This window comes from Chelonia mydas, chromosome 23 (assembly GCF_015237465.2).
Source record: "Chelonia mydas isolate rCheMyd1 chromosome 23, rCheMyd1.pri.v2, whole genome shotgun sequence".
NCBI classification, from domain to species: Eukaryota; Metazoa; Chordata; order Testudines; family Cheloniidae; genus Chelonia; species Chelonia mydas.
In genome coordinates this window covers 18113067-18139310 of record NC_051263.2, presented here as the reverse complement: position 1 = coordinate 18139310, position 26244 = coordinate 18113067, and the positions used below count along the sequence as shown (strand labels likewise).

At 60.8% G+C, this 26244-nt stretch overlaps 2 protein-coding genes across 2 annotated transcripts; both read right to left on the bottom strand.

Annotated features, from left to right (window-relative positions):
* Positions 1–1986: 1986 nt before the first annotated feature.
* LOC114021741 (synaptonemal complex central element protein 1) lies at positions 1987–12837 on the bottom strand. The gene is made up of 13 exons (XM_043534428.1): positions 12644–12837; positions 11118–11180; positions 10603–10662; positions 8078–8152; positions 7750–7797; positions 6979–7033; positions 6494–6583; positions 5264–5327; positions 4645–4711; positions 3892–4012; positions 3415–3504; positions 2946–2973; positions 1987–2151 (listed from the first exon to the last, which is right to left on the bottom strand). Exons 1-13 carry the CDS (start codon positions 12660–12662, stop codon positions 2110–2112), a joined length of 822 nt encoding a protein of 273 aa, XP_043390363.1. The 5' UTR covers positions 12663–12837; the 3' UTR covers positions 1987–2109.
* A 2005-nt stretch (positions 12838–14842) lies between these two features.
* LOC102933681 (vacuolar fusion protein MON1 homolog B) lies at positions 14843–23401 on the bottom strand. The gene is made up of 6 exons (XM_007069571.4): positions 23188–23401; positions 21970–22074; positions 21190–21597; positions 19625–20423; positions 17365–17512; positions 14843–16418 (listed from the first exon to the last, which is right to left on the bottom strand). The coding sequence occupies exons 2-6, from the start codon at positions 22052–22054 to the stop codon at positions 16200–16202; spliced, it is 1659 nt and encodes a 552-aa protein (XP_007069633.3). The 5' UTR covers positions 22055–22074; positions 23188–23401; the 3' UTR covers positions 14843–16199.
* Positions 23402–26244: the final 2843 nt, after the last annotated feature.

The window sequence follows — 26244 nt, the reverse complement described above, 5'->3', positions numbered from 1 at the left end:
TAGATAGATTAGATAGAGGGGGTGTATGGGGATAGATAGAGGGGGTGCATGGGGATAGATAGATTAGATAGAGGGGGTGTATGGGGATAGATAGAGGGGGTGCATGGAGACAGATAGAGGAGGTGTATGGGGATAGATAGATGGATAGAGTGGGTGCATGGGGATAGATAGATGGGGTGCATGGGGATAGATAGATAGAGGGGGTGCATGGAGACAGAGGGGGGTATATGGGGATAGATAGAGGGGGTGCATGGGGACAGATAGATAGATAGAGGGGGTGCATGGGGATAGATAGATAGATAGATAGAGGGGGTGCATGGAGACAGATAGAGGGGGGTATATGGGGATAGATAGAGGGGGTGCATGGGGACAGATAGATAGAGGGGGTGCATGGGGATAGATAGAGGGGGTGCATGGAGACAGATAGAGGGGGGTATATGGGGATAGATAGAGGGGGTGCATGGGGACAGATAGATAGATAGAGGGGGTGCATGGGGACAGATAGATATGGGGGAGTATGCGGATAGATAGATAAATAGATATTTAATTTTAGGGGCTAGAGATCTAGAGGTGTAGGTATATGGTTAGATAGCTCAGGAACCCCTTGGTCAAATGACCCAAAATTTGGGTCACTGCCTGGGGAAGGGAAGACAAAGGGCAACCAAGAACCCAGGAGTCCTGGCTCCCAGCCCACCCACCCCCATTCTCCGCTGTCAGCCATCAGACCCTTCCCTGCCCAGAAAACCCAGGCCCAGCCAGGTTCGCAGCACTCGGAATAACCATGCGGATTCCAGAGCGCTCAGGAGCCTCGGTGGTGTGTGGCCCAGCCCCGCACCCGAAGTGTTGCGGCAGACGTGGCCCCGCTACAATGCAGCTGCACACGCTGCCCTTTCCCCATAGCGATCTCTGGGGTCATGCCCTCTCTCCCGCGACTTTCCGCTGGGTGCCATAGGCCCCTTTGGGGCCCCCGGCCTCCACGAAGCCATGAGCATGCAGGGAGAGGTCTCCCCCGGCCGCATATCATAATCGTCCCTCCCTCTAGGGATTAGGAGGGCATGGGAGGGGCCGAGCAATGATCCGGCTACTCTGGGGCCCCATCTCTGTAGGAAATCTCTTCCTGACACCCCCAGGCTCAGAGCCCGAAGCCTGGGGGCCAGTAGTGCATGTCCCAGCTGGGAGACGCTTCTGTTCATGGTCATGTGAAATCCACTCATTTCAATTCACCTCTTTGCCTCTCTGCTATCCTGCAGCAGGGAGTTCCACAGGCTACTCCTCTCAGGCATGCACGGAGCAACGCAGCCATATCCCATCTGTTATCCACTGCTCCCTCCCCTGAGCTGGGAGCCGAGGCAGCATGGGTCCCAGCGCCGCCTCCTGAGCCTCCCACCCCACTCCCGACAGCACAGGCCCCCGGGGGCTGCACTGGGACCCGGGTGTCAGTGCACCACTGACCACATGGAGAGGGCCCCTAGCGCCGTATGAAACCAAGGCAGTCTGACAAGGAAGCTCCCACTCGCTTCACAACCCTGGGACCCCAGAACGGCAGCAGCCCCCGCCGTGGGACAGAGACTGCCTGGCACAGACGTGACCACCCGCGGCTGCCCAATGGTGCCAGCTGGGACTGATGCAGCCAGGTGGCTTCACCCAGTCTCGACTGAGCCCCGGCCAGTGATGGAGAATCCACCGTGCCCCTCGGGAAATCGGTTAATTCCTCCCACCATTAAAACCTGACGCCTTCTTCCCAGGCTGAATTGGTCCAGGTCAACTTCCAGGCAGTATTACAGACGGGGATAAAGTCACCCCTCCCCCTTCTCTGTTCAGCTAAATAGACCGAGCCCTGGCGTCTCTCATTAACCCTTTGATCATTCTCGGGGGGCTTGCCTGACCCCTCCCCGCGGGATCCCCAGCCTCCCTCAATGGTGGGCCGCCAAACGGGACAGATTGCGCCCGCCCTGCGTCCAATAACAGGGCAGAGGCCAGCAGGGGGAGCAGGGAAGGATGTTTTTATTCAGAACAAGGAGCCCGATACATCCAGAGGTGACAACTCCAGGCCGATCCTCGGGGGGGGCTGTTCTAGGAGCCGCGGCTCTTGCAGCGGGGTGGTGGTTTTTAGGCTGTTTCCATGCTGGCCGGGGCACCCCCGGATTCCTGCTGTGGGACAGAGCACAGGGCGGGGCTTATGGGGGGAGATCTGGAAGGGTCAGCCTGCCCCCCTAGCCAGGACGGTGGGCACGGCGGGGTGAGAACGCTCAGACACTGGCACGAGACCTTGAATCCCACCCTGAGTGCGATCGCCTCGCCCCAGGCCTGGCCCCAAGCCTGGCCCCACTGCACTGCTGGGCATTTCGGCTAGCAGCCTAGAAGGAAGGGCCATGGGTCCCAGCCCCAGGGGCCGCTCAGCCCCCTGGCTGTCATCTTGATTGGGATAACCAAAGGGGTTCGAGCGATTGCTGAGCCTCCCAGGGGACTCGGGCACCAGCAGGAGCCCAGAGCCAGGAAAGCAGCCAGCCAGCCAGGCCTCGCACACCTCCAGCCAGGCGATGTAAACCTCCAGCCAGCCAGCCAGTCCTCACACACCTCCAGCCAGCCAGGCCTCGCACACCTCCAGCCAGGCCTCGCACACCTCCAGTCAGCCAGCCAGTCCTCACACATCTTCAACCAGGCCTTGCACACCTCCAGCCAGCCAGTCAGTCCTCCCACACCTCCAGCCAGCCAGGCCTCACACACGTCCAGGTAGCCCTCCCTCCCCCCCACACGCCTCCATCCATACATCCTTCCCGTACACCCCTCTCTCTGCGTATCAGGGGTGTATTCTGTCCATGTGGCAATGTCCCGGTCACGGGGGTCCAGCACCGCAGACTCCGGTGGACAAGCTAGCCAAGCCCTGCCCCTTTGCACAGCACAGCGCCCTACCAGAGATTTCCCTTTGGCGCTACCATCCTCACCTGCTGGGCTTCCAGCTCGGCCGTCAGCCTGAACGAGACCAGAAATAACAGTTATAGTCAAACAACGGGAGCGCCTGCCCGGGCCCGTCACCAGGGCATCCGAGCCCTTCGCAGGGAGGAAGGGATATGGCACAAGGGCTATGGCAGGGTCCTTCCTCCCAGCAGAGAAATGCAGCCACCTCTGGAGGGGCACCAGCCGCGGCTCAGCAGAGCAGAGCAATCAGGACAGTGAGGAATCCCATAAGCCACTGGAGACACGGGGAGGGTGGAGAGAGGTGGAGTGCCCTCGACCCAGTTGGGACTGGGCCAGGCAAAGAAGGCCCAAAAAGTGCCAGGGGAGTTTCCTGGACAAACCAGTCGGGGCCTTGGACTGACTGTGATCCACAGCAAAGCAGCAGCTGCAGCGCCAAGCTCACAGAACCTGGGAGAGAACCCAGGAGTCCTGGCTCCCAGCCCACCCTGCACTCACCTCTTGAACTTCTGCTGCAGTTCTGAGTGGCGGCGCGAAGCTGCCTCCAGATATTCGGTCGCTCTCTTGTTTTCCTGTTGGAACAGCTGCCTGGGGACAACAGAGGGCAGTGAACAGCCCAGACGCCTCAGTGATGGACAGCAACCCTCCCCAGCCAAGGCAGGCTGTGCTGGGAACGACTCTCTCTGCATCCCCTTGCCAAATGCTTCTCCCTGGCAGACCTCTGCCAGCGCTGTCCCAAGGCACTCTCTGCACTAGCCTAGATGGATGGTTTCATGGCAGCACCTAAGCTGCCCTCACTCCTCAAGGCAGGGATAGGACCCAGAAGTCCGTGCTCCCATCTGCTCCCGCTCTAACCACTAGAACCCACTCTCCTTCCCGAGCCAGGGATAGGACCCAGGAGTCCTGCTCGCGGTGTATCGATGCAGTACTGCTCCCCCGGTGGCGGGCACAGGGCTGGTGGCACTCAGCACTCACAGGGCACTGCTGGCCTCCTGGCTCTTCAGGAACATCCTTTCCTGGCTGGGAGCTGCCTCTGCCTGGGGCAGGGAGTCCAGCTGCTTCTCGACCTGGGCCAGGTTGTCCTGGATCAGCTTGTCTAGGGCAAATGACAGACACAGCATCACGGGGCAGCGTAACTCGGGTGCTGGGATCTCAGTGAGAACAGGTGGGGCCCAGCTCCTGGACTGAGACATGTCTGCAGAGACCAAGATCGGGGTCCCATCGTGCCGGACGCTGCCCAGACCCCGACCGAGATCAGGGCCCCCCATCGTGCCAGGCGCTGCCCAGACCCCGACCGAGATCAGGGCCCCCCATCGTGCCAGGCGCTGCCCAGACCCCGACCGAGATCAGGGCCCCCCATCGTGCCGGGCGCTGCCCAGACCCCGACCGAGATCAGGGCCCCCCATCGTGCCAGGCGCTGCCCAGACCCCGACCGAGATCAGGGCCCCCCATCGTGCCAGGCGCTGCCCAGACCCCGACCGAGATCAGGGCCCCCCATCATGCCAGGCACTGCCCAGACCCCAACCAAGATCAGGGCCCTGTCATGCCGGGCGCTGCCCAGACCCCGACCAAGATCAGGGCCCCGTCGTGCCGGGCGCTGCCCAAACCCCGACCGAGAGAGGGTCCTTGCCCGCAAGCGTCTGCGCTCCAAGTAAACAAGACAGACCCGAGGGAGGATTATTCTGCCCATTTTACAGCTGGGAACTGAGGCCCAGAGAGATTCATCACCTTCGCTCAGCAAACGTTCCCTGCTCTCAGCCATGCTGCAGATCTCGGCAGCTAGCTTCTCCATGCTCTAGGAGGAGGGGGAGGGAATTCACCACAGAGCATGCTGCCATGGGGAGGAAGAAGCGTCCACGGCCTTCCCTCATGCTAACCCCCCGTAGATGGGTCTTGTCCCAGACTGAAGCCTGGTCTCCGAGGGGAGACGCAGCTTGTACCAGCTAAAGAGCAGTGTCCCTGCCCCCGGAGGCCTTATATCAGGTCCCTCCCCGGAATGCTGCCACAGCGCAACACCGTGGACATACACCGTGGACATCCTTGGCTTCTGCTAGCATCGAGAGTCCTCAACCCCTGTCCTGGCTCCCATCCCCTGCCCCCCCCAGATCCCACTCCCCTCCCAGAGCCGGGGAGGGGAACTCAGGAGTCCTGGCTCCCAGCCCCCCTCAAAGCCAGGTAGAGAACCCAGGAATCCCGGCTCCCAGTCAGACTCCCTGCTCTAACCCAATCCCTCCCACACGTGCCCATGTCCCCTCCCAGTAGGGTTGTGTCCCACAATCTGTCCCTAGGGGGGCGTTCCCCACCCCACGCACCCAGGAACACCACAGGGGACCCCAATGGCTCTTACGTGGCACTCCTGGAGGGTCTTGTGCTTCTCCATCAGCTCGTCCAGCTGCTGCTCAAATTCCAGCCTGGAAACAACACAGGGTGAGGGGCTGCCATGGGGCAGAGAGTTTTGTGCACAACAGAAACACTCACAGGCACGCACAGCAGGGTTCATCCCCTCCAGCAGGGGCAGCAGGGACACACAAACACACACACACACACACACACACACACACACACACACACAGCAGGCTGGTCCCTCCAGCAGGGGGCAGCAGAGACACACACAGAGTGTGTTACATACAGTGCAGTACCTGTATGTCCCTGCTGCCCCCTGCTGGAGGACATGAGCCCTGCGTATGTGTGTGTGTGTGTGTGTGTGTGTGTGTGCGCCTGCTGGAGGGGCCGAGCCCTGTGTGTGTGTCACTGCCGTCCCCAGTTGCAGTGGATGAGCCCTGCTCGGTGGGTGTGGGTGTGTCCCCCTGCTGCGGGGGATGAGCCCTGCTCTCTGTGAGTGTGTTTGTGTGTCTGTGTCCCTGCTGCACCCCGCAGGAGGAGATGAGCGCTGCTGTGTGTGTGTGTGTGTGTGTGTGTGTGTGTGTGTGTGTGTGTGTGAGAGAGAGAGAGACACACTAAGGGCTGAATTCACCCCCCCAGAGTGACTCTCCTCCCTCTGGTGAGCAGGCGCTGGCAAGCGAGGGCCTGTGGCAAAGCCGGGACTGACTAGGCCGAGCACTGTCACCTCTGCACTATGGGCCTGGCAGCTGGTTAATTATTTGTCGTTAGTTTCCTGGAAACTAGGGTGTGGAACCCGAGGCAGAGGCTCAGGCTGCAGGAGGGAGCCCGTTCGGCGAGATGCCACCATTGCACACCTAGGCCAGGCGGCTAGTGGACACACTGGGGTGTGCAACCCTGGCCTCTCTCGGAGCACTTTCCCATGGCTCGGCCCGGCTGGCACACAAGGGGCTGCCCCTAGGATGGACGCCCCAGACCCTCTAAGGGGTTTACTTTGAGGATCGGGCTGGCGTAGAGCTCACGGAGAGAAGGGAGCATCTAGACTCTGGGCAGCGGGATAGCCCAGAATGCACTGCCCGCTCTGCTCATGGCCCGTGGTGACTGAGGAGGAGTGTAGGTGCGCCTGTGGGGTGCTGTGGATGACACATGCCCATCTCCAGGAGTGTGTTGGAGCGGCAGCAACTCCCGCTTACAGAGCTGGGGGTTCAGTCCGCTGCAGGGGGGCGGGAGCCAGTACCTCTGTTTCCTCTGCTTCAGCTTCTCCTCCTGGATCTTTGCCGTCAGCTCCTCGATGCTCTGCTTCCGATCCTGGGACAGCGTCTGCTGCCTGCCCGGGGCGAACAAGAGCAGCCCAGCCTGGTGAACCCGGGCGGCCTGACTCCCAGACGAGGGCACGAGACTCTTCGCCCGCGGGGGATCCCAAGACACTTTCCCCAGGTGAATCTATCCACCCCCCGCAAGCGGGCAGAGAAGCAGAAGCACCTGGCCCAGTATCAGGCCATGACATGAATAGAACCCAGGCATCCTGGCTCCCAGCCTCCTCCTCCCCTGCTCTAACCACTAGACCCCACTCCCCTCCCAGAGTTGGGGACAGAACCAAGGAGTCCTTCTCTCTCTCTATGGTTCTCTGTGTCTCTCAGTCTCCGTCTATATCCCCATACATACCCCTCCATCTGTCCATCCCTCCCTCCTGCCCCAACCCCTGCCCTATCCCCCTCTCACCTCTGGGCCTCAACCTCCGTCTCCTGGCAGCGGAGCTGCAGGGTCCGCAGGACCTCTGGAAGGGACACGCATGTTAGTGAGGGGACACGGCTCCCTGAGAGACACCGTGCGCTGATCCCTGCTGGGGCCACCCCACTCCCCATGGGGTGCTCGCTCTGGCCTGCCCTTGGGCAGCTCCCACTGACCTGGGGAAGCACACAGAGCCCCTGGCAGGGGCAGACTGGGGGATCCTGGTATGAGAGGATGGGGAATGGGGGGGTCACAGAGGCCCTGGGATGGGGGGAGGTCAGGGGACCCTAGTGTGAGGGAGGGGGAATGGGGGGCACACAGAAGGCCTTGGATGGGGAGAGATCAGGGGACCCTAGTGTGATGGGAGGGGGAATGGGGGGCACACAGAGGCCCTGGGATGCGGGGGGAATCGGGGTACCTGGTGTGAGGGTGGGGTCACAGGGGGCACACAACGCCCCTGGGGGCACACAGCAACCCTGGCAGGGGAGAGAATGAGCAGAGAGGCAGGAAGTCTCTGAAATAGAGGGGACTGGCATGGGGGCCCACAGGGAGTTTGGGGGGCAGATTGTGGTTAAGGCTGGATCCCGGGCTGTATGCAGGTTAACGCCCGTGTGACCCGCTGGTAATGGTAATGCCCGTCTCGTCTCGAGTCCTTCTCATCAGTGGATCTCAAAGTGCGGGACCAAAGTGGTCAGTGCCTTTATCCCGGCTGTCCAGCCGTCCTCGTGTCACTCAGCCGAGTTGCTAAAGGCCTGCTCTCACCTTGCTTCTGGCTGCAGATTTCCTCCAGGTTCGACTTCTCCTTGTTCACTGCAAAAGAGCGTGGGGGGAGAAACAACCAGGCTGGGGGCCCATATCCTCTGGGTTCGGGGTTGTGTCTCACTGGCGCTAGGGGGTGGGTCCAGCCCCCCACAGCATGCAGCTGGGTAGTGAAGGGGCCTGCTGCCAGAGAGCTCAGAAGACGCCGTGGCCCAAATCCTTAAAGGTATTAGGTGCCACGGGGAGTTAGGCACCATTGAGAATCTGGGTCAAAGGACCTGAGGTGCAATGTGAACCGCAGGGAGCGGTGCTGGGCGGGGGGGTGACTTACGCTCCTCCAGCTCTGCCTGCAGTTCCTCGCTGCGCGCCTGCCCCTCATGCAGCTCCTGGCTCAGAGCCTGCTTAGCTAAGGAGAGACCAAACGGGTTAGGGGTGAGGGTGTGGGGAGAGAGAGAGAGGGATGTCTAAGGGGCTGGAGCAGTGGTGTGAGGTGGGATGGATGGATAGATAGATAGATGGAGAGGTGTGTATGGGGATGGATGGGGTGGTGTGGGGTTGGAGGGAGGGAGGGAGAGGTCAATATGGGGTTGGATAATGGGGGTTGTACAGGGATGGATGCAGGGAATGGTCGGCATGGGGATGGATAGTGGGGTGTGTGTATGGAGATGGATGGAGGGTGGGAGGAAGGGAGGGAGGGGTCAATACAGGGATGGATAGTGGGGTGTGTATGGGGATGGATGGGGGGAGGGAGGGGTCAGTACGGGGATGGATAGTGGTGTGTGTGTATGGGGAGGAAGGGGGGGTCAGTACAGGGATGGATAGTGGGGTGCGTGTACAGGGATGGAGGGAGGGAGGGGTCAGTACAGGGATGGATAGTGGGGTGTGTATGGGGATGGATGGGGTGAGATGGGGTTGGAGGGAGGGAGGGAATGGGGTGAGATGGGGTTGGAGGGAGGGAGGGAAGAGTCAGTATGGGGTTGGATAGTGGGGGGTGGGCTGGGGATGGATGCGGGGCTGTGGGGTTGGAGGGGGGGGTCAGTACAGGGATGGATAGTGGGGTGTGTATGGGGATGGATGGGGGGAGGGAGGGGTCAGTACGGGGATGGATAGTGGGGTGTGTGTATGGGGAGGGAGGGGTCAGTACGGGGATGGATAGTGGGGTGTGTATGGGGAGGGAGGGGGGGTCAGTACAGGGATGGATAGTGGGGTGTGTATGGGGATGGATGGGGGGAGGGAGGGAGGGGTCAGTACAGGGATGGATAGTGGGGTGTGTGTATGGGGAGGGAGGGGTCAGTACAGGGATGGATAGTGGGGTGTGTATGGGGATGGATGGGGGGAGGGAGGGAGGGGTCAGTACGGGGATGGATAGTGGGGTGTGTGTATGGGGAGGAAGGGGGGGTCAGTACGGGGATGGATAGTGGGGTGTGTATGGGGAGGGAGGGGGGGTCAGTACAGGGATGGATAGTGGGGTGTGTATGGGGATGGATGGGGGGAGGGAGGGGTCAGTACGGGGATGGATAGTGGGGTGTGTGTATGGGGATGGATGGGGGGAGGGAGGGAGGGAGGGGTCAGTACGGGGATGGATAGTGGGGTGTGTGTACAGGGATGGAGGGAGGGAGGGGTCAGTGTGGGCCTAGAGAGCTATAGGAAGATAGGTGTACATGGGGATGGATGGGGGGAGGGAGGGAGGGAGGGGTCAGTACGGGGATGGATAGTGGGGTGTGTGTACAGGGATGGAGGGAGGGAGGGGTCAGTGTGGGCCTAGAGAGCTATAGGAAGATAGGTGTACATGGGGATGGATGGGGGGAGGGAGGGGTCAGTACGGGGATGGATAGTGGGGTGTGTGTATGGGGAGGGAGGGGGCGTCAGTACAGGGATGGATAGTGGGGTGTGTATGGGGATGGATGGGGGGAGGGAGGGGTCAGTACGGGGATGGATAGTGGGGTGTGTGTATGGGGATGGATGGGGGGAGGGAGGGAGGGAGGGGTCAGTACGGGGATGGATAGTGGGGTGTGTACAGGGATGGAGGGAGGGAGGGGTCAGTGTGGGCCTAGAGAGCTATAGGAAGATAGGTGTACATGGGGATGGATGGGGGGAGGGAGGGGTCAGTACGGGGATGGATAGTGGGGTGTGTGTATGGGGAGGGAGGGGGCGTCAGTACAGGGATGGATAGTGGGGTGTGTATGGGGATGGATGGGGGGAGGGAGGGGTCAGTATGGGGATGGATAGTGGGGTGTGTGTATGGGGAGGGAGGGGGCGTCAGTACAGGGATGGATAGTGGGGTGTGTATGGGGATGGATGGGGGGAGGGAGGGGTCAGTACGGGGATGGATAGTGGGGTGTGTGTATGGGGAGGGAGGGGGGGTCAGTACAGGGATGGATAGTGGGGTGTGTGTACAGGGATGGAGGGAGGGAGGGGTCAGTGTGGGCCTAGAGAGCTATAGGAAGATAGGCGTACATGGGGATGGATGGATTATACAGATCCCTGCGTTACCAAGGGCCTGAGTCTGATTTCAGCAGCACTGGGTGAAATCCACAGTCCCTGCTCTGAATCCATGGGCTCGTTTACACACCGCTTTCAAAGCCGCAGAAGCTAAACCGGAGAACGGCCTCAGCTCCTGGGCCGGCGCGTCCCCCGGCGGGGGCAGCAGCGTGGCTCTGGGGGTGAAGTGTCCCCCCATGTAAACAGGCTCTCAGTGAGAGCAGGATCTAGCTCCTGTGGGCAGGTAGAGAGGGGCTGACATTGGGGGGCCCAGTAGCAGGCTGGCACGGCAGTAAGGGGTGCTGGGGGAGCGGGCTGCAGCCCCGTGTGCTCCGTAACAGGAGGGGACGACCCCCTGCCTTCCCTGCCCCTCACCTCGCTGCAGTCTGCTGATCCTTCCTACCAGGTCGTCCATTCGGGGCTCCAGGGTCCCTGCTGCAGAGGGAAGGGGAAAGAGAAGGATACGCCCGGTTGTGTTCCTAACACGCGTCCTTCACCCTATGCTTTTTTGAGTGTGCCTGGGCGGGAGGGGTAATTTCTCCCTTCACTTAACTGGGGGGGGGGGGGGGGGGGAAACTGAGGCACGGATAAGTGACACAGAGAGTCACTGGTAGAGCCTGGAAAAGGACACAAGAGACCTCTTTCACAGACTACAGTTCTGACAGCTAGACCCCACTCTCCCCCCCGAGCCAGGGAAAGAACCCAGGAGTCCTGGCTCCCAGCCCCACCACTCTAACTCCTAGATCCCACTCCCCCCAAGCCAAGGATAAAGTCCTGGCTCCCAGCCCCACAAGCTCTAACCCCTAGATCCCACTTCCCTCCCAGAGCTGGGGAGAGAACCCAGGAGTCCTGGCTCCCAGCACTAACCACCAGACCCAGCTCCCAAATACCATCCTGCAGTTGTTTCACCAGCAATAGCAGCTCCTCTGCCTTGGGTGCAAAGTCGCTGGGAACTGGGAAGAGGAAAAAAAAACCAAAGAAATTGCTTTGTTGTACAAAAGATTCAGCTCAGGCTTGTAACTGGGCTTTCTAGGGGGATTTATCCACCCCACGGCGTGCAGGAGAAGGACGCTGTGGGGTTGCCGTGGATTTATCCGGCCCATGACATGAGGGAGAAGGGCACTGTGGGATTGCCATGGCGAGAGGGAGAAGGCATTGTGGGATTGCCACCCCATGGTGTGAGGGAGCAGGGCACTGTGGGATCGCTGCCTCATGGCATGAGCAAGCAGGGCACTGAGATCGCCCCCACCCCTTGGCGTGAGCGAGCAGGGCACTGTGGGATCGCCCCCCCACCTTGGCGTGAGCAAGCAGGGCACTGTGGGATTGGCCTCCCCACCTTGGCGTGAGAGAGAAGGGCACTGTGGGATCACTCCGCTGGTAGTATGAGGGAGCGGGGAGTTGTGGGATTGTCCCGCACTTGGCATGAGCGAGCAGGGCATTGTGGGATCACTCCGCTGGTAGCATGAGGGAGCGGGGAGTTGTGGGATCTCCCCCCACCTTGGCGTGAGCAAGCAGGGCATTGTGAGATCGCCCCCGCTTGGCGTGAGCGAGCAGCAGGGCATTGTGAGATCGCTCCCCCCTTGACGTGAGCGAGCAGCAGGGCACTGTGGGATCGCCCCCCCCACTTTGACGTGAGCGAGCAGCAGGGCACTGTGGGATCGCCCCACCTTGGCGTGAGCGAGCAGCAGGTCACTGTGGGATCGCCCCCCCCACCTTGGCGTGAGCGAGCAGCAGGGCACTGTGGGATCACCCCCCCCCCTTGGCGTGAGCGAGCAGCAGGGCACTGTGGGATCACCCCCCCCCCCTTGGCGTGAGCGAGCAGCAGGGCACTGTGGGATCGCCCCCCCTTGGCGTGAGCGAGCAGCAGGGCACTGTGGGATCGCTCCCCCTTGGCGTGAGCGAGCAGCAGGGCACTGTGGGATCACTCCGCTGGTGGTGTGAGGGAGCGGGGAGTTGTGGGATCGCCCCACCTTGGCGTGAGCGAGCAGCAGGGCACTGTGGGATCGCTCCCCCTTGGCGTGAGCGAGCAGCAGGGCACTGTGGGATCACTCCGCTGGTGGTGTGAGGGAGCGGGGAGTTGTGGGATCGCCCCCCCTTGGCGTGAGCGAGCAGCAGGGCACTGTGGGATCGCCCCCCCTTGGCGTGAGCGAGCAGCAGGGCACTGTGGGATCGCCCCCCCTTGGCGTGAGCGAGCAGCAGGGCACTGTGGGATCGCTCCCCCTTGGCGTGAGCGAGCAGCAGGGCACTGTGGGATCACTCCGCTGGTGGCGTGAGGGAGCGGGGAGTTGTGGGATCGCCCCCCCTTGGGGTGAGCGAGAGCATTGTGGGATCACCCTTCTGGAAGGGCATCGTGGGATTGGCCGTGATTTGTCCACCCCATGAGGGCCATTCCCCCCCTGCCCCATCTTCCTCTCACCCTGTTTACTCCCCTCCATGGCCCTATGTGCCCAGAGAGGTGTGGGGAGGGGGGGGGCCTTAACACAGGCGCCTATTGACACCTCCCAGGAGGGAGGGGGAGTCTTGAAACTTCCCAGCCCCCGCGCTTTCTTTTCCCGCCGTTTTCCAACGGTTGCTGCGGCTCCGCCCCTCCCCTCAGCCAGGCTCGTGCGCTGTGTTTACCACCTGCCAGGGCCCCGCCCCCTCCCCTTGGAGAAAGGGGGAGGAGCTAACCCCTCACTGCAGGGTCGGGGTGGGGGGCAGGTCCAGGCACCAGGACTCCTGGGTTCTCTCCCGGCTCTGGGAGGGGAGTGGGGTCTGGTTGGTTAGAGCAGGGGGGGCTGGGAGCCAGGACTCCTGGGTTCTCTCCCCGGCTCTGGGAGGGGAGTGGGGTCTGGTGGGTTAGAGCAGGGGGGCTGGGAGCCAGGACTCCTGGGTTCTCTCCCCGGCTCTGGGAGGGGAGTGGGGTCTGGTGGGTTAGAGCAGGGGGGGCTGGGAGCCAGGACTCCTGGGTTCTCTCCACAGCTCTGGGAGGGGAGTGGGGTCTGGTGGGTTAGAGCAGGGGGGCTGGGAGCCAGGACTCCTGGGTTCTCTCCCCGGCTCTGGGAGGGGAGTGGGGTCTGGTGGGTTAGAGCAGGGGGGCTGGGAGCCAGGACTCCTGGGTTCTCTCCCCTATTCTGGGAGGGGAGTGGGGTCTGGTGGGTTAGAGCAGGGGGGCTGGGAGCCAGGACTCCTGGGTTCTCTCCACAGCTCTGGGAGGGGAGTGGGGTCCAGGGGCTTAGATTGGGGAGCTGGGTACAGCAACCCCAGAGCATGGGGTCCAGGGCTGCTCCTCCCTTGACCCAGCACCACAGACTAAGCTCATCCTGTCCCTCATTGGTTATCATTTGGGCGGGACTGGGTTTCATCCATCCTCCCCTCTCATCTTTGGGCAGGGGTGGGGGGCATCTTCAGAGGTCCCTGGGCTCCACCGTGGAGGCAGGGCACCGGGCAGCTGTTTCTGTGTTTAGCACCCGGGGCGGGGGCCCCGCCATGGGGATGGCAGAGGGGTGGCATTTGGCTTGGGTAGATGGCAGGGGCTGGGGAGGTCAAACGATTGGCAGGGGATGAGCGAGGGCCGGCTGCGTCTGGACGCTGCTGTACCTTCGTGGCCAGGCAAGGGGAGGAGGCGGAGCTACAGAAAGTCGGACATCATTTATTTCAACCCCCCAACCTGGGCAGGTAGACTCGAGGTGCAGTGAGCCTTGGGACAAGTGCTGGACCAGACCTCACTGAGCAGAGTTGCCCCCCCTCCGCTGGCCCTGCTCCCGCTGCAGAGCCCACACACGTAGCTTGCGGCAGGGTGCAAGCGCTGGCTGCATCTTAAAATAACACCCCTGCAAGGAGGCTCGCCTCGGTATTTTGGACTCTGACTGTCCCCATGTTTCTATTTGCAGTGATGTAGCAGCAGGGTTAACTGCTAGGGCTGGGAGCGAAGCGAGTGCAGCTGGTAGCTTTATTTCTGTACACCAGCTCTCTGCACCACATCACCACACGCAGACTTGAAGTATCGTCAATTCACAGCCTGCGGTCCAGGCAGCCAAACCCCCAAAAAATCAGCTGTGAATATCACTCAGTAATGACCCTTCTACCATGCCTCGCTGCTCCCCTTCCCCCTTGAAGGGCAGCTGAGCTTGCTGCCTTTCACACACACTCCTTATGGGATACGGAGTGACCATGTGCTAGGAACTGCTTGGCAGGACCTCCGCTGCCATAAAAATCACATCCCTCCATTGCCAGCAGCCAGGCTGTACTCACTTTAATACTTAGATTTGAGATTAAAAAAACCCACCAGGCAGAGTTAGATGTGCTGAGTACCTGATGGTTGAGTGGAACCCAGCTGGAAGAGAAGGTGGATTTGGGATCCCATCTTTCCTTGCTTGCCCCTGCCAAAAAGGAGAATGCTGCAGGGATGGAAAATGCCAACCTCAGAGGGTTAGCGTGACAACACTTGGGCCAAGCTCAGCTGTGACCTGACATCTCCAGCCATGAGAGAGTTAAAATCTAGCCTGGACCTCCTCTCTGCATCCAGCTGACACAAGCTCACTGGGGCCAAGGCAACACAGCTAGTATTTAGAAAGCCCCAATTCCCCCTTCCCTTGGCAAGATCCTCTGTGCTGGCCAGCGAGCAAGCCAGATGTACCCTCATCAAAACAACTTTTTAATAAGACTTTGATTCTCAGTTGAACATGCCAGCCAGGAAGACACCTCATTTGACAGCCACCCAAGATGGTTTTAGGCACAGTGCGTCATGCATGTGAAAACTCCTTCTGCTTCCCCAACCCCGCCAGGTCTCCCTGGAGCAGCTAAATGCAAGTTAAAAGGAGACACAGGCAGGGGCTGGCTTTCCAGAGGCATGGGATGATCTCCTGTGAGAAACAGACCCAGCGGATTCTGGATCAATCCCACTGCAGATCGATAGGTCTAAGGCCATGGGGGAGCAAACAGCCCTTCCTTCTAGCAACCAGGATGGACAAGGAGACTGAAAAGTGACGAGGCAGCCCAGTTACCATAGTGCAGGGCACAGATGTCACTGGCAAAGGAGGGAGGCAGTTCATTGCTTTCAAAGAGCATTTCGACACTTCCTGTGAAAGGATCCGCCTTTCCAAAGGGAACATTAAATTAATACGGGCAGCAGGGAAGAGTGCATTGGTGCAGGCGTTAACGAACACAACCAGCCCAGGGAAGGAGAATACAACACAGCAGGCAACTCCAACACCCAATTGCAATTTATAGCATCGAGAGGAGCATGTGCATGGGGCGGGGGGATGAGAGAGTAATCTCCTTCCCGCCCCACATACAGCTATGTTTCCAGACACAGCACCCAGTTAAATCTATTGGCAAACATGAGCCGCCAATCTCCGGTGCCTGTGAGAAATCTAAGTTCATTCCAGGCTCAGGTTTTTAAAGAGCAGAGGATGTTGAAAAATGGTTTCAAAGCAGGTTGGGCTCCGATGCCAAGGGGTGCAATTAGCCACAGTTCATCCAAAGGAAAGAGAAACACCATCACAGCCCATTTCACAGGGGCCTGCGGCCGATCCACACTGGGAGGCGGAGAGCAGAGGCTCCAGGGGAAGGAACCAAAACCAGCTTTCGTCAAGGAGATGGAACAAGCCGCACCCAACCCCAGCTCCACGGTGCAGGTGGAGTCCTTCGGTACAGGCCTATGCGAGCCAGAGCGTAAGCTCGCCATGCCCCTACGTGCCCACATCAGCCTGGAGCACAAGGCTCAAAGTGAAGCAATAACCCCCACTCAGGCTTCCCCAACAGAGAGTTGGAGACACAAGTAGGCCAATAAATAAATCAGGCAGATAACCACACATCAACACCACCCCGGAATGAGCCGGCCAAGCCTGAGCCAACTCCTAGAGAGTATGGCTTCTCGGTGTAGGGGTGGGGAGGTCCCTGACCTCCCCTTCTAAGAGGAGAAGGGATTCCCCCCCAAGTTATCCAATCACCAGTGAAATACAGGGGCCTCGAGTGAAGCAGGCCCAGGCTTAGAGACCAGCAAAAAATCCATTCTCAGCACCATCGGGGCGGCCGCCCTTGGCGCCCTTCCCAGGGTTAGGCGTGGTAGAGTACTTTGGGGGGTAGCGAATGAAGAGCCGGTCCTCCTCCTTCTTGATCCACCGCAACAGCTTGGTGAGGACATTGATGGCGCCGGCCTTGGTTACCAGGGGGCTGAAGCAGGTGTACAGCTCGAACTTACTGGTGACCTGAGAAGGAGAACATGGAAAAAGGAAAGGTCAACCCATCCTCTCCCCTATACCCGGCACGGTCTTGTCTCTTGTCCTCCCTCTCCAAACCCGCTCCCCAGCTTCTTCTCACCATTAGCCCTGAGGGAGGCAGCACAAGCTTTAAACCCACATGCAGCTGTCAGCATGACAGCCAGAAGCAGTTCCAATGGGACACATGTTCACTCTGAAACCTACTGATGGTGGTTAAAACCAAAGCACATCACTGCCTATCACATGAGTGGACACATCACACTAAGGTGCATATCCCAGTCACACCCCTCAATTGCCTGGGAATTCTGCAGCATGTGGGGCCTTGATGCTGGAATTCTGGGAACAAGCAGCCTGAACCATCTCCCCTGCAATCCAGGTGGGACTGGTCAGGCCTTGGCGATCACTTCCTACGCCAGGCATCACTGTGCTTCCTGCTAGGGGAGCAGGAATGAGCCCAGTGCAAGATAGAAAGGACAGAGCAGGAAGTCCCACCCTCCTCACATTAGAATATTACTGAGACAGGAAGTGGTCTCTCCCAAGCCCCCAGCCAATGCCAGGTGAAGGCCCAGGCAATCTAGGCTCATGCCTAAGGGCAATTGCTAGAGTCATGTGATCACAGCAGCAGCTCAGCTTTCCATTACGAATGGAGTCAGCATCTCGCCTTCCTAGTTGGGAAGAAAACCTTGAAATCATAAGCCAGGTGTCACAAAGGCAGTGACACTCCCTGAGTCTGCGGAGGGCCTGAGCTGGGGGAAACTGACCCACGTGTGAGTGATGCTGCCTGAGTTTGCAGAGAGCCGGAGCCAACTGTGGTGAGTGAGTAATAGGAGGTCCTCCAGCCTCTCTTGGGGAGGAAGAAGGGCCCTGCTGCTCCTCTGGGGAGATGAGGGCCCATGACCCCCCTAGATGCCTCATTAAAAGTGCCCTGCCTTACCCAGGCGAGTAGCGTCTCCTTCTCGGCCACATGGTAGATGAGGCGCAGGGGGCGAGAGGTGCTGTGGATGCGGCTGTGCAGGTAATGGTAGAGGTCAAAGAGCCGGTGTTGCTCCTCCTCGCTGCAATACGGCCCCTCCAGCTCTGGGCTGCGGGGGGCGAGAGATGCCAAGGGGGCGGGATTAGACACAGAGACCAGGCACTGCCCCCTCCTTGCCGCTGCTGCTACCAGTGTCTCAACCCGGCACCCTGCAGAACCAGGAGGGCAGGGAGAACACTGAACTAGAAGGAAACCTAGAAACAGCTGGCGCGTGAGCCCATCTAGCACGGCATCTTGGCTAGCTGAGGAACCCCAGAGGAAACTGCTTCCCAGCCCCCAAAGATTAGTGCTCGCTCACTGCCGAAATCCAGCTGCCCCCGGGGTGGGGCCTGCCCTGCCAAAACCCTGCCTTTGGTTTGAGATCTTCCAGACACTCCTGGAGCCTGCAGGGCTGTCAGCCCCAGTATCCTGTGGCAGGGAGTCCCACTGGCTAACACGAGGGTCCGGGAGAAGCCCACAGGTGGATTTGACCCTTGTGTGCTTCACGTGACAGGCCTTCATTCTAGTACTGCCAGGAAGGGAGGACAAGAGATCCTGATCCTGTTGCAGTATTTGGTGTATGGCTATCCGGTCACCTCATATCAGGGTAGACGGGCCCATTGTTCTCATCCGGGATGGGGAGGAGGTACCCGGACAGGCAGACCCCCATTCTGATTTGGAACAGGGAGGAGGCACCTGGGAAAGGCAGACCCCCCATTTGGATCCGGGAGGAGGGGGAGGTACCCGGACAGGCAGACCCCCATTCTGATCCAGGATGGGGAGGAGGAACCAGGATAGACAGACCCCCACTCTGATCTGGGATGGGGGGGGCGTACCAGGAAAAGGCGGATCCCCACTCTGATCCAGGACGGGGGGGAGGTACCAGAGAAAGGCAGACCTCCATTCTAATCAGGGACGGGGGGGGAAGGTGCCAGGGAAAGGCAGACCCCCACTCTGATCCGGGACGGGGGGGGAGGTACCAGGATAGACAGACCCCCACTCTGATCCAGGACTGGGGGGGAGGTACCAGGATAGACAGACCCCCATTCTGATCTGGGATGGGGGGGAGGTACCAGGGAAAGGCAGACCCCCATTCTGATCCGGAACGGGGAGGAGCTACCCGGGAAAGGCGGACCCCCATTCTGATGTGGGGGAGAAACACTTGCTGGACGAGCCCATGTGACTGACTAACATGGTGTATTGTCAACCAATCACTTCTGTTTCAGGCTGTGAACAAGAAGTTCAGAGACCCCGATTCCATGCCACGTCCAGCTGACAGGAAGAACGGTTGTGTGGTGTAAAGCGGTTCATTAAGTGCCTGACACTGACCCTTCCCACCCTGGCAGGTTCTCAGCTGCAATCCTCCCCAGCCCCCCAGTCTAGTAGTATAGAGCAGAGGGGCTGGGAGCCAGGACTCCTGGGTTCTATCCCTGCCGCTCCAGCACATAAAGAACATGCCTCAGTTTCCCCATTTATAACACATGGACAGTGTCACCCGCCTCTTTTTTGGGGGTACTGGGAGGTTCATGATGTCAGAGCTCCTCTCCCCTGGCACTGAGCTACCCCCACCATTCCCCCACGTGATGGCACTGCTGAGGCCCCTGAATTCCCAGCATGCCCTGGGCCATCTCCGCCCCCGTGATCCCCACAAGCAGCCAGTCTCTCACACACGCCACCTTGTTGGGCAGCGCATGACGTGCCCTATTTAAAGCTGGGATTGCGTAAGGCTGGTTTAACTCGTCCCGGAGCCGCAGGGGGGAGAGGGAGGACAGCTGTCTGTCCGAGAGGCTGTCTGTCCAGCTGGCACATCCCAGCCATCCTCCGCTGCAGCGACCAAAAAGCGCCCTACAGGCTGCACCTGCAGGGAGCACCCACCTGGGGCTGAAACGCAGCTGCCTCTGGGGTGGAGCACACAGCTGCGGAACGCCTCCCTGCAAACTGAGGACAGCTCAACTGACACCTGCCCTGCTGCCTTCAGCACGGCGCCCCCTAGTGCCCAGCACTGGCTGCCAGGGGAGAGCGCCCCCTGCTGATCCCCCTGCTCCCCAGTGCCCCTACCACCAGGACCTTGCAGGAACTAAGCAGGGCTTAGTCCAAATTCAAGGCCACCGACATGACCCAGCTTCCCACACACCAACCCCGCCGGCCAAAGCCAGAGCCAAGCCTTGCTGCGCCCCGGTACCTGGTGAACTGGGGCAGCTGGCGGTAGTTCTCCGGGATATCCAGCGGCTTGTAGAGGAAGTGCCGCAGGTCGGGCACCCCGACCTGCCCCACGCCATAGGAGGGGCTCTGCAGGCCGCCCGAGAGCACCTGCAGCGAGCCCTGAGTCCGCATGGCCTCCTCCACCCGCTTCTTGCAGTCCGAGACGGCGTAGAAGGACTCCTTGTCGGTGGAGAGCAGCACCAGGCAGACGGTGCACTCCGTGTCCAGGTAGGAGATGTAGGCGTAGAAGTACCCGTCGGGGTTGAAGCGGGGCAGGCAGATGGGTGTCCAGATCTCCCCGGCCTGGAAGGCCGAGCTGGCCCCGATCAGGTTGAGCAGCAGGTGGAGGTCGGTGGGCTCCAGCCGGCACTCCTCAATCACCGCCCGCTCCTGCACCGCCGTGACCAGCTGGCTCCGGGCCACCAGGATGGAGAAGACCAGGTTGGGGGTGATGGCCTTCTGCAGCAGGGTGCCCAGGGCGTCCCGCAGGGAGGCGGGCAGCAGCAGGCAGCGCACGGCCCCCAGCAGGAAGCCAGGGTCCAACTCCACCAGGTTGAGCAGGCGGTCGAGGATCTTCTCGGAGCCGGCCAGCAAGCGCCGCAGGTCGTAGTTCTTCTTGCGCTCGAAGATGCGGGTGATGCTCACCTGGGTCAGCATGCTGAGGATCTGGTAATAGACGTAGAGCAGCTCCTGGCGCAGCTGCTGCTCCGACTGCAGCGTCCGCGACACCGACACCAGCACCAGTGGGCCCTGCTGCACGAACACCAGCTTCCGGTCGTCTGGGGCGGAGGGGCAGACATGGAGACAGTGAGATTGCCCGGCTCCCGGGGACCCCTGAGTGCCATTGCCCAACCCCCTGAACCGGCCAGATTGGAGCCGGCGCCCCCTAGAGGGGACAGTCCCCATGTCCCATTCCCCACCGCCCTAAGCCAGTCAGTTCCCCACCCTGGGGCTGGATGGGAGCCAGTGCCCCCTAGAGGGGAAAGGCCCCATCTCCCATTCCACGGCCCATGAGTTTTCCTCTCCATCTGTCACGCCTCACGTATTTATGCGCTCTCAGTGCAACGTATCAACCACCGAGGCCTAATCTCATTACGGCTCCCCTGGGACCTATCCGTGCACCTGCGGCCACAGGTCTGCCAGCGTCCCAGCCTCCTCCTCCCTCTAAATACCCCCAAAGCAAACATACAGCCTCACACCGGGCTTGCCCAGCACCGACAGGCAGCCACCTCTGGGGTGGAGCACAGCAGCTGGATAATTCGGTGACTAGTTTCCTCCCGTCCAACTGGAACTGCGGTGAGGGGAAATCAGGCAGGTGGAATGGAATCCCCCGCGCCCCAACAGCCAGGACACTGGGGGTCCCGCCTCAACTGGGGGGCAAGTGTTACGGGATTTTTAAGGAATTCAATTATTTGGGTCAGCAGCGACTGCCAGGGGAGAGCGCCCCCTGCCGAGACCCCCACCCCACAGGACGGCGCCCCCCAGCCCCCGGCCCTGACTGCCAGGGGAGAGCGCCCCCTGCCCTGAAGCCCAGCCCCCGCCTACCCGAGTAGATGGAGCGGATGGCATTGTCGCCACTCTGGATGAAGGACACCAGCGCCATCATGACGCCCATGGTGGAGGACAAGGCCTCCTCGTTGCCGTAGCGAGAGTAGATGGGCTTGCCGGCCTCGCTCAGCACGAAGATGTGCTTCCGGCGGGCCCGCCAGCTGGCGGCCGTCACGTCCTCGTCGCGGTGCGTGGGCGGGGCCAGCGGGCCCCCCGGCTCGCAGGCCACCACCCCCAGGGGCCGCCCAAACTCGCTCGAGTCCTCCAAGGTGTTGTCAGTGGAGGCCGAGTCGCTCGGCTCCTCCTGGGCATCCCCCTGGCCATCAGCCGCTCTCAAGGGCCCGTTGCTCTGTGGGGCAGGCAGCTCCTCCTGCTCCTCCGGGCCAGCGCTGGGCTCGTCCCCCTCTGGGGGGCAAAGGAGAGAGTCACCGAGACGGGAGAGAACCCAGGAGTCCTGGCTCCCAGCCCCCCGCTCTAACCACTAGACCCCACTCCCCTCCTGGAGCCAGCGAGAGAATCCCGGAGTCCTTGCCCCCTGACATCTCCCTTGCCCCCTATGTGACCAATTTAGGGGTACTCTCTCTCTGCCAGGCTCCAGCGTCTTCCCGATGCCCCTTTCCAGAATGGGGCAGGCAGAGCAATCAGGAGGGCGTCCCCACTGTAAGGCAGGGGTCCCCAGTGGCCACGGCCCCACTAACGCCCCTGGCAACAGGATGGGGGGCAACCCCACACCTTTCTGTCCCCAGTACGGGGGGCCCGCCCCAGGCGGGCACTCACCTGTATCTGTGGGGCACAGCCCGGCCTGCTCCTGGGGCAGTGCCATCCCTTCCCGTGTCGGTGAGCCGGGCTCGCCCGTTGCCATCTTCGCACGCCAAGCGGCACCTGCAGTGGCAAAGCCACAGGAAGTCGAGATCCATGGCTGGAAAGAGAACCCAGGAGTCCCGGCTCCTCCGCTCTAACCACTAGACCGCACTCCCCTCCCAGAACCGGGGAGAAAACCCAGGAGTCCTGGCTCCCAGCCCCCTGCCTTAGCCCACTAGACCCCACTCCACCCCCTATGGAGGTGAGAACACCAGATGGACCCGAGTCACTGTTCAGGCCTGGAGCCACGGCCAGCCCGGGCCGCTCCCAGCAGGGCAGGGCCGAGCCGGTCAGACCAGCATTAATTACTAATCGCTGTCACATGCCCCAGCAGCGATGCCAGGCAGGAGCCGGCAGGAAATAGCCCCATTCACTAATCGCCTTCCCACGGGGAGCTTAATGGCTCCAAGCTTAGCACTGCAGGGCCCACAGCACCCCCCTTATAACACCCTTCGCCCGGGGCAGAGCCCGGATCCCCCCACTTCCTCTCCAACACCACAGCACTCCCGGGCGCTGCCCCCCAGCTGCACCACCCCAGAGGTGGCTGCATCTCAGCGCCGCAGGAGCCCTCCCCGTGTGTTGTTATGTGTGGCTGTCCCCCTGCTGCCCCGCCCCAGAGGTGGCTGCATCTCAGCATCAGAGCCCTCCCCCTGCGGTTGCTGGGGATCTTTCACAACCGAAAGCAGGCCAGGCATAGAGGGATGTTGAGATGCCTCCCCTCTGGGGAGGGCAGCTCAGTAACAGCAACACAGAACGCCAGGCAGGGCTGCATCACCCGGCCAGGTCCCGGCTCATCTGTGGGGGGTGGTTCCCTCTTTGCTCCCCTTTAGGGTCTCCCCTCCTCCCCATGAGTCTGCAGGAGGGGGGCACTCCTCCTTCCCAGGGGCTTCCCTCTCCCCGTGTAGCTATGGGGGAGGTCTCCCCTCCTCCCTATGTGACCCTGGGGGGAGTCTCCCCTCGTCCCCCACTGGGGGTCTCCCCTCCTCCCCATGGGGCTCGGGGGGTCTCCCCTCCCCGACATGTGACCCTGGTGGAGTCTCCCCTCCTCCCCATGGGGTCCGGGGGGGGGTCTCCCCTCCTAGCCCACGTGGCAGTAGGGGGGTCTCCCCCCCGTGGCCTCGGACCCCCCCTCACCATGCGCGCGCCCGAGGGTCTCCCCTGCGCTCCTCCGGCAGCCTCGGATCCCGGCGCCGCGCAGCACGGAACCGAGCGCGGGAGAAAGGGCGGGGCTGGCGGCGCCTCCCTCCAATCACAGGGCGCAAAGCGTGGGGGGCGTGGCCTGGCGTGCAAGGTAGCTGCCAATCAGAGAGCGAGGCGGTACAGACGCAAGTGGGGGCCAGACTGTCACAAGACTTAGCCAATCAGAGAGCGCAGAGCTAGCCGAGGGGGCGGGTTTAGAGATTCACCCTGCCAATCCCGAGATGCCAGGCCCAGATTTCCATCAATCAGAGAGCGGGGAGGGTTTCGATGGCCAACGGGGCAGGGATTGGGGGTGACAGCTGGTGATTGAGCCGTGACGTCACCGAGTCACACATGATGCTGGGCCGTGATGTCATCTTATTGCACTGTGACATCACTACGCTCCATTGTGTTGCGAGATCCATCAGCACTGGGCTGTGCCATTGTGTCATCACGCTGAGATATGATGACATCACTGTACTGAGTGATTACCTCATGCTACACTATGACATCATCATATTGTGTCATGCCGTGCTAGGACGTCCCGGTGCCACGTCATCACCCAGGCGCGTTGCACCATCCTCGTCCTGTCGGGGGAGCGCGGGGCAGCCCCGCGACATCATCCTACTGCCTCCTCCCATCATCCCCCTGCCTGATGACATCACAGCAAGGTGTGTCTGACATCACAATCCGACTTAGCAATGTCGGAGCACTCCAGCAGGACAGGGGCTGGGAGCCAGGACTCCAGGTTCTCTCCCCAGCTCTGGGAGGGGGAGCAGGGTCTAGTGGTTAGAGCAGGGGGGGCTGGGAGCCAGGACTCCTGGGTTCTTTCCCTGGCTCTAGTTCTCTTCCTCAGAGCAGGGGTTCTCAGAACAAAATTTTTAGTGGCCTCAGAATGTGGCTACCAAATCTTGCTGGTGGCCACTTTGACAAGTTTTTCCTAGAATACTTAATTAACTTTAGAGAAAACAAATAACTATGCACAGACCCATGTCCAAATCCTTGTAATTTATTTATGTGGGGCTTTTTGTTTTCAGACTCAATAATAAAAATTATGGACAATTGTCTCTATTCTTTACTGGACCTGAACAGAACTGAAACACGAATAAGGTGCTTTGCACATTCTTGCCTTTGTTATTGTTGTTGTTGTAAAAAGACTTGTTAGCTAGTAAGTCAGCTGCTGTGATCAGTGACACGTGTGTGTTAATATCACTTTTTTCACAGCCTCCCAGCTAGCTACTGAGTCTGCTGTGAAAAGTGACATTAACCAAAACACAAATATCATTTTTCACAGCAGACTTGCTCAGCCCCAGCAAGCCCGGGGACAAATCATGCTCTGGATGGGGAGGTAGGTAGGGAGGCAGCGGGGGCTGGGGCGATGGGGGGCAGGGGCCAGGGGAGGCAGTGAGCCCAGGGCTAGCACCCCGCCGCTGCACGGGTGGGGCCAGAGCCCCAAGGCCGGATCCCATGGCCCGAGCCCAAAGCCCAGCGGGTGCAGGATGGAGCCTGGCACCACGCAGCTGAAGCCTGGGGCCAGAGAAGGTAGCGGGGGCCTAGGGTCGATGAGGGAGGTGGGGGTGGTCAGCTGGAGGCCCAGGGCCAGAGGAGGCACAGGGGGTGGTAAGGCCAGAACCCGTTACTGAATGGCCGAAGCCCAGGGCTGAACCCCAACCCACCACCCCCGCGAGGGTGGTGAACTCACTGGCTGCCCCCTGCTCCTTTTGTGTTTGTCTCTCCAAAGGGTGGCAGGGCCCAGTCCCTGCTGGCGGCTCCAGAGGAGGGGCCCCTGCTTTGCCCCCCATCGCTCCCCATGAGAAAAGCCCCTGGTGGCCGCATTTGAGAAACACTGAGGCCTGGCTCCCAGCGCCCCAGCTCTAATCACTCGACCCCACTCCCCTCCCAGAGCTGGGGATGGAACCCAGGAGTCCTGGCTCCCAGCCCCCACAGCTCTAACCACTCCACCCCACTCCCCTCCCAGAGCTGGGGATGGAACCCAGGAGTCCTGGCTCCCCGCACCTCCCCCCACCCTCTCTACTACACGAGCCTCCCGTTGCTGTTGTTCCGATCACATTCTGCTCTTTCCAGTTCCTCCCCACAGGTTCCAGGCAAAGTCAGGGTCCTGTGACTTCCCCATGGGGCAGATGTCTCACCCGTGCCGCTCGGCCCTTCCCCCAGGCCCCAGCCCTGCTATCCCCAGGAGTAGGCCGGGGAGGGAGACAGGCAACCTGGGTCAGTTCCTCCTCCCCAAACCAGGCCTCTCAGTCTCCCTACGGCCCCGGGTAGCCCTGCTCTGCGTCATACATCTGGCACGAAAACCAAGGCCTTGATCTCTCTGCAGACCCTGTTCCACAGAGCTAAGGATGGATCCCCAGTGTCCTGGCCAAATCCAGATGGAGATCCAGATTTAGGGCTCCCTAAATCCCCGTGTCATTGAGATACAGAGAATGCCTTCCCTTCCTGCCCTCAAGTCCTTTGCGGTGGTGTTATGTGTGGCTGTTCCCCACCTGCCCCACCCCAGAGGTGGCTGCATCTCAGTGCCAGGTGAACCATCCCCATGTATGGAAATGCCTGATATTAATGCCCTGGTCACAGCAGAATTGCACCTGGCATATGTGAGGAGGTTAGTCTCCATTGCAGGTCATTTCCTGACCACCGGGAGGTGCACACAGCTGACGGGGTCGGGAGGGGAGAGGATCCCAGAAAGGGCAGGGGAAGCGGCTGGTCCCCAAGAAGGGCTGGCTACTGGCACGCCGAGCCCCGCTCCCCCCAGCTGTGGGGCAGGCAGGGCCAGGCCTTGGGCACTTGGCAGAGACACCCCGACACCCATCCCAGGAAGCCAGAGGGCTCAGAGAAGGGGAAGGAAACAACCCAGCACAAAACTGCCCACAAACGTATAGCAAAAACTGCACAGGAAGGGCTCGCCCGGCGCTGAGATGCAGCCACCTCTGGGGAAGGGCACATGGGGGAACAGCCGCACATAACACCCCACGGAGATGGCTCCCCTGGCACTGA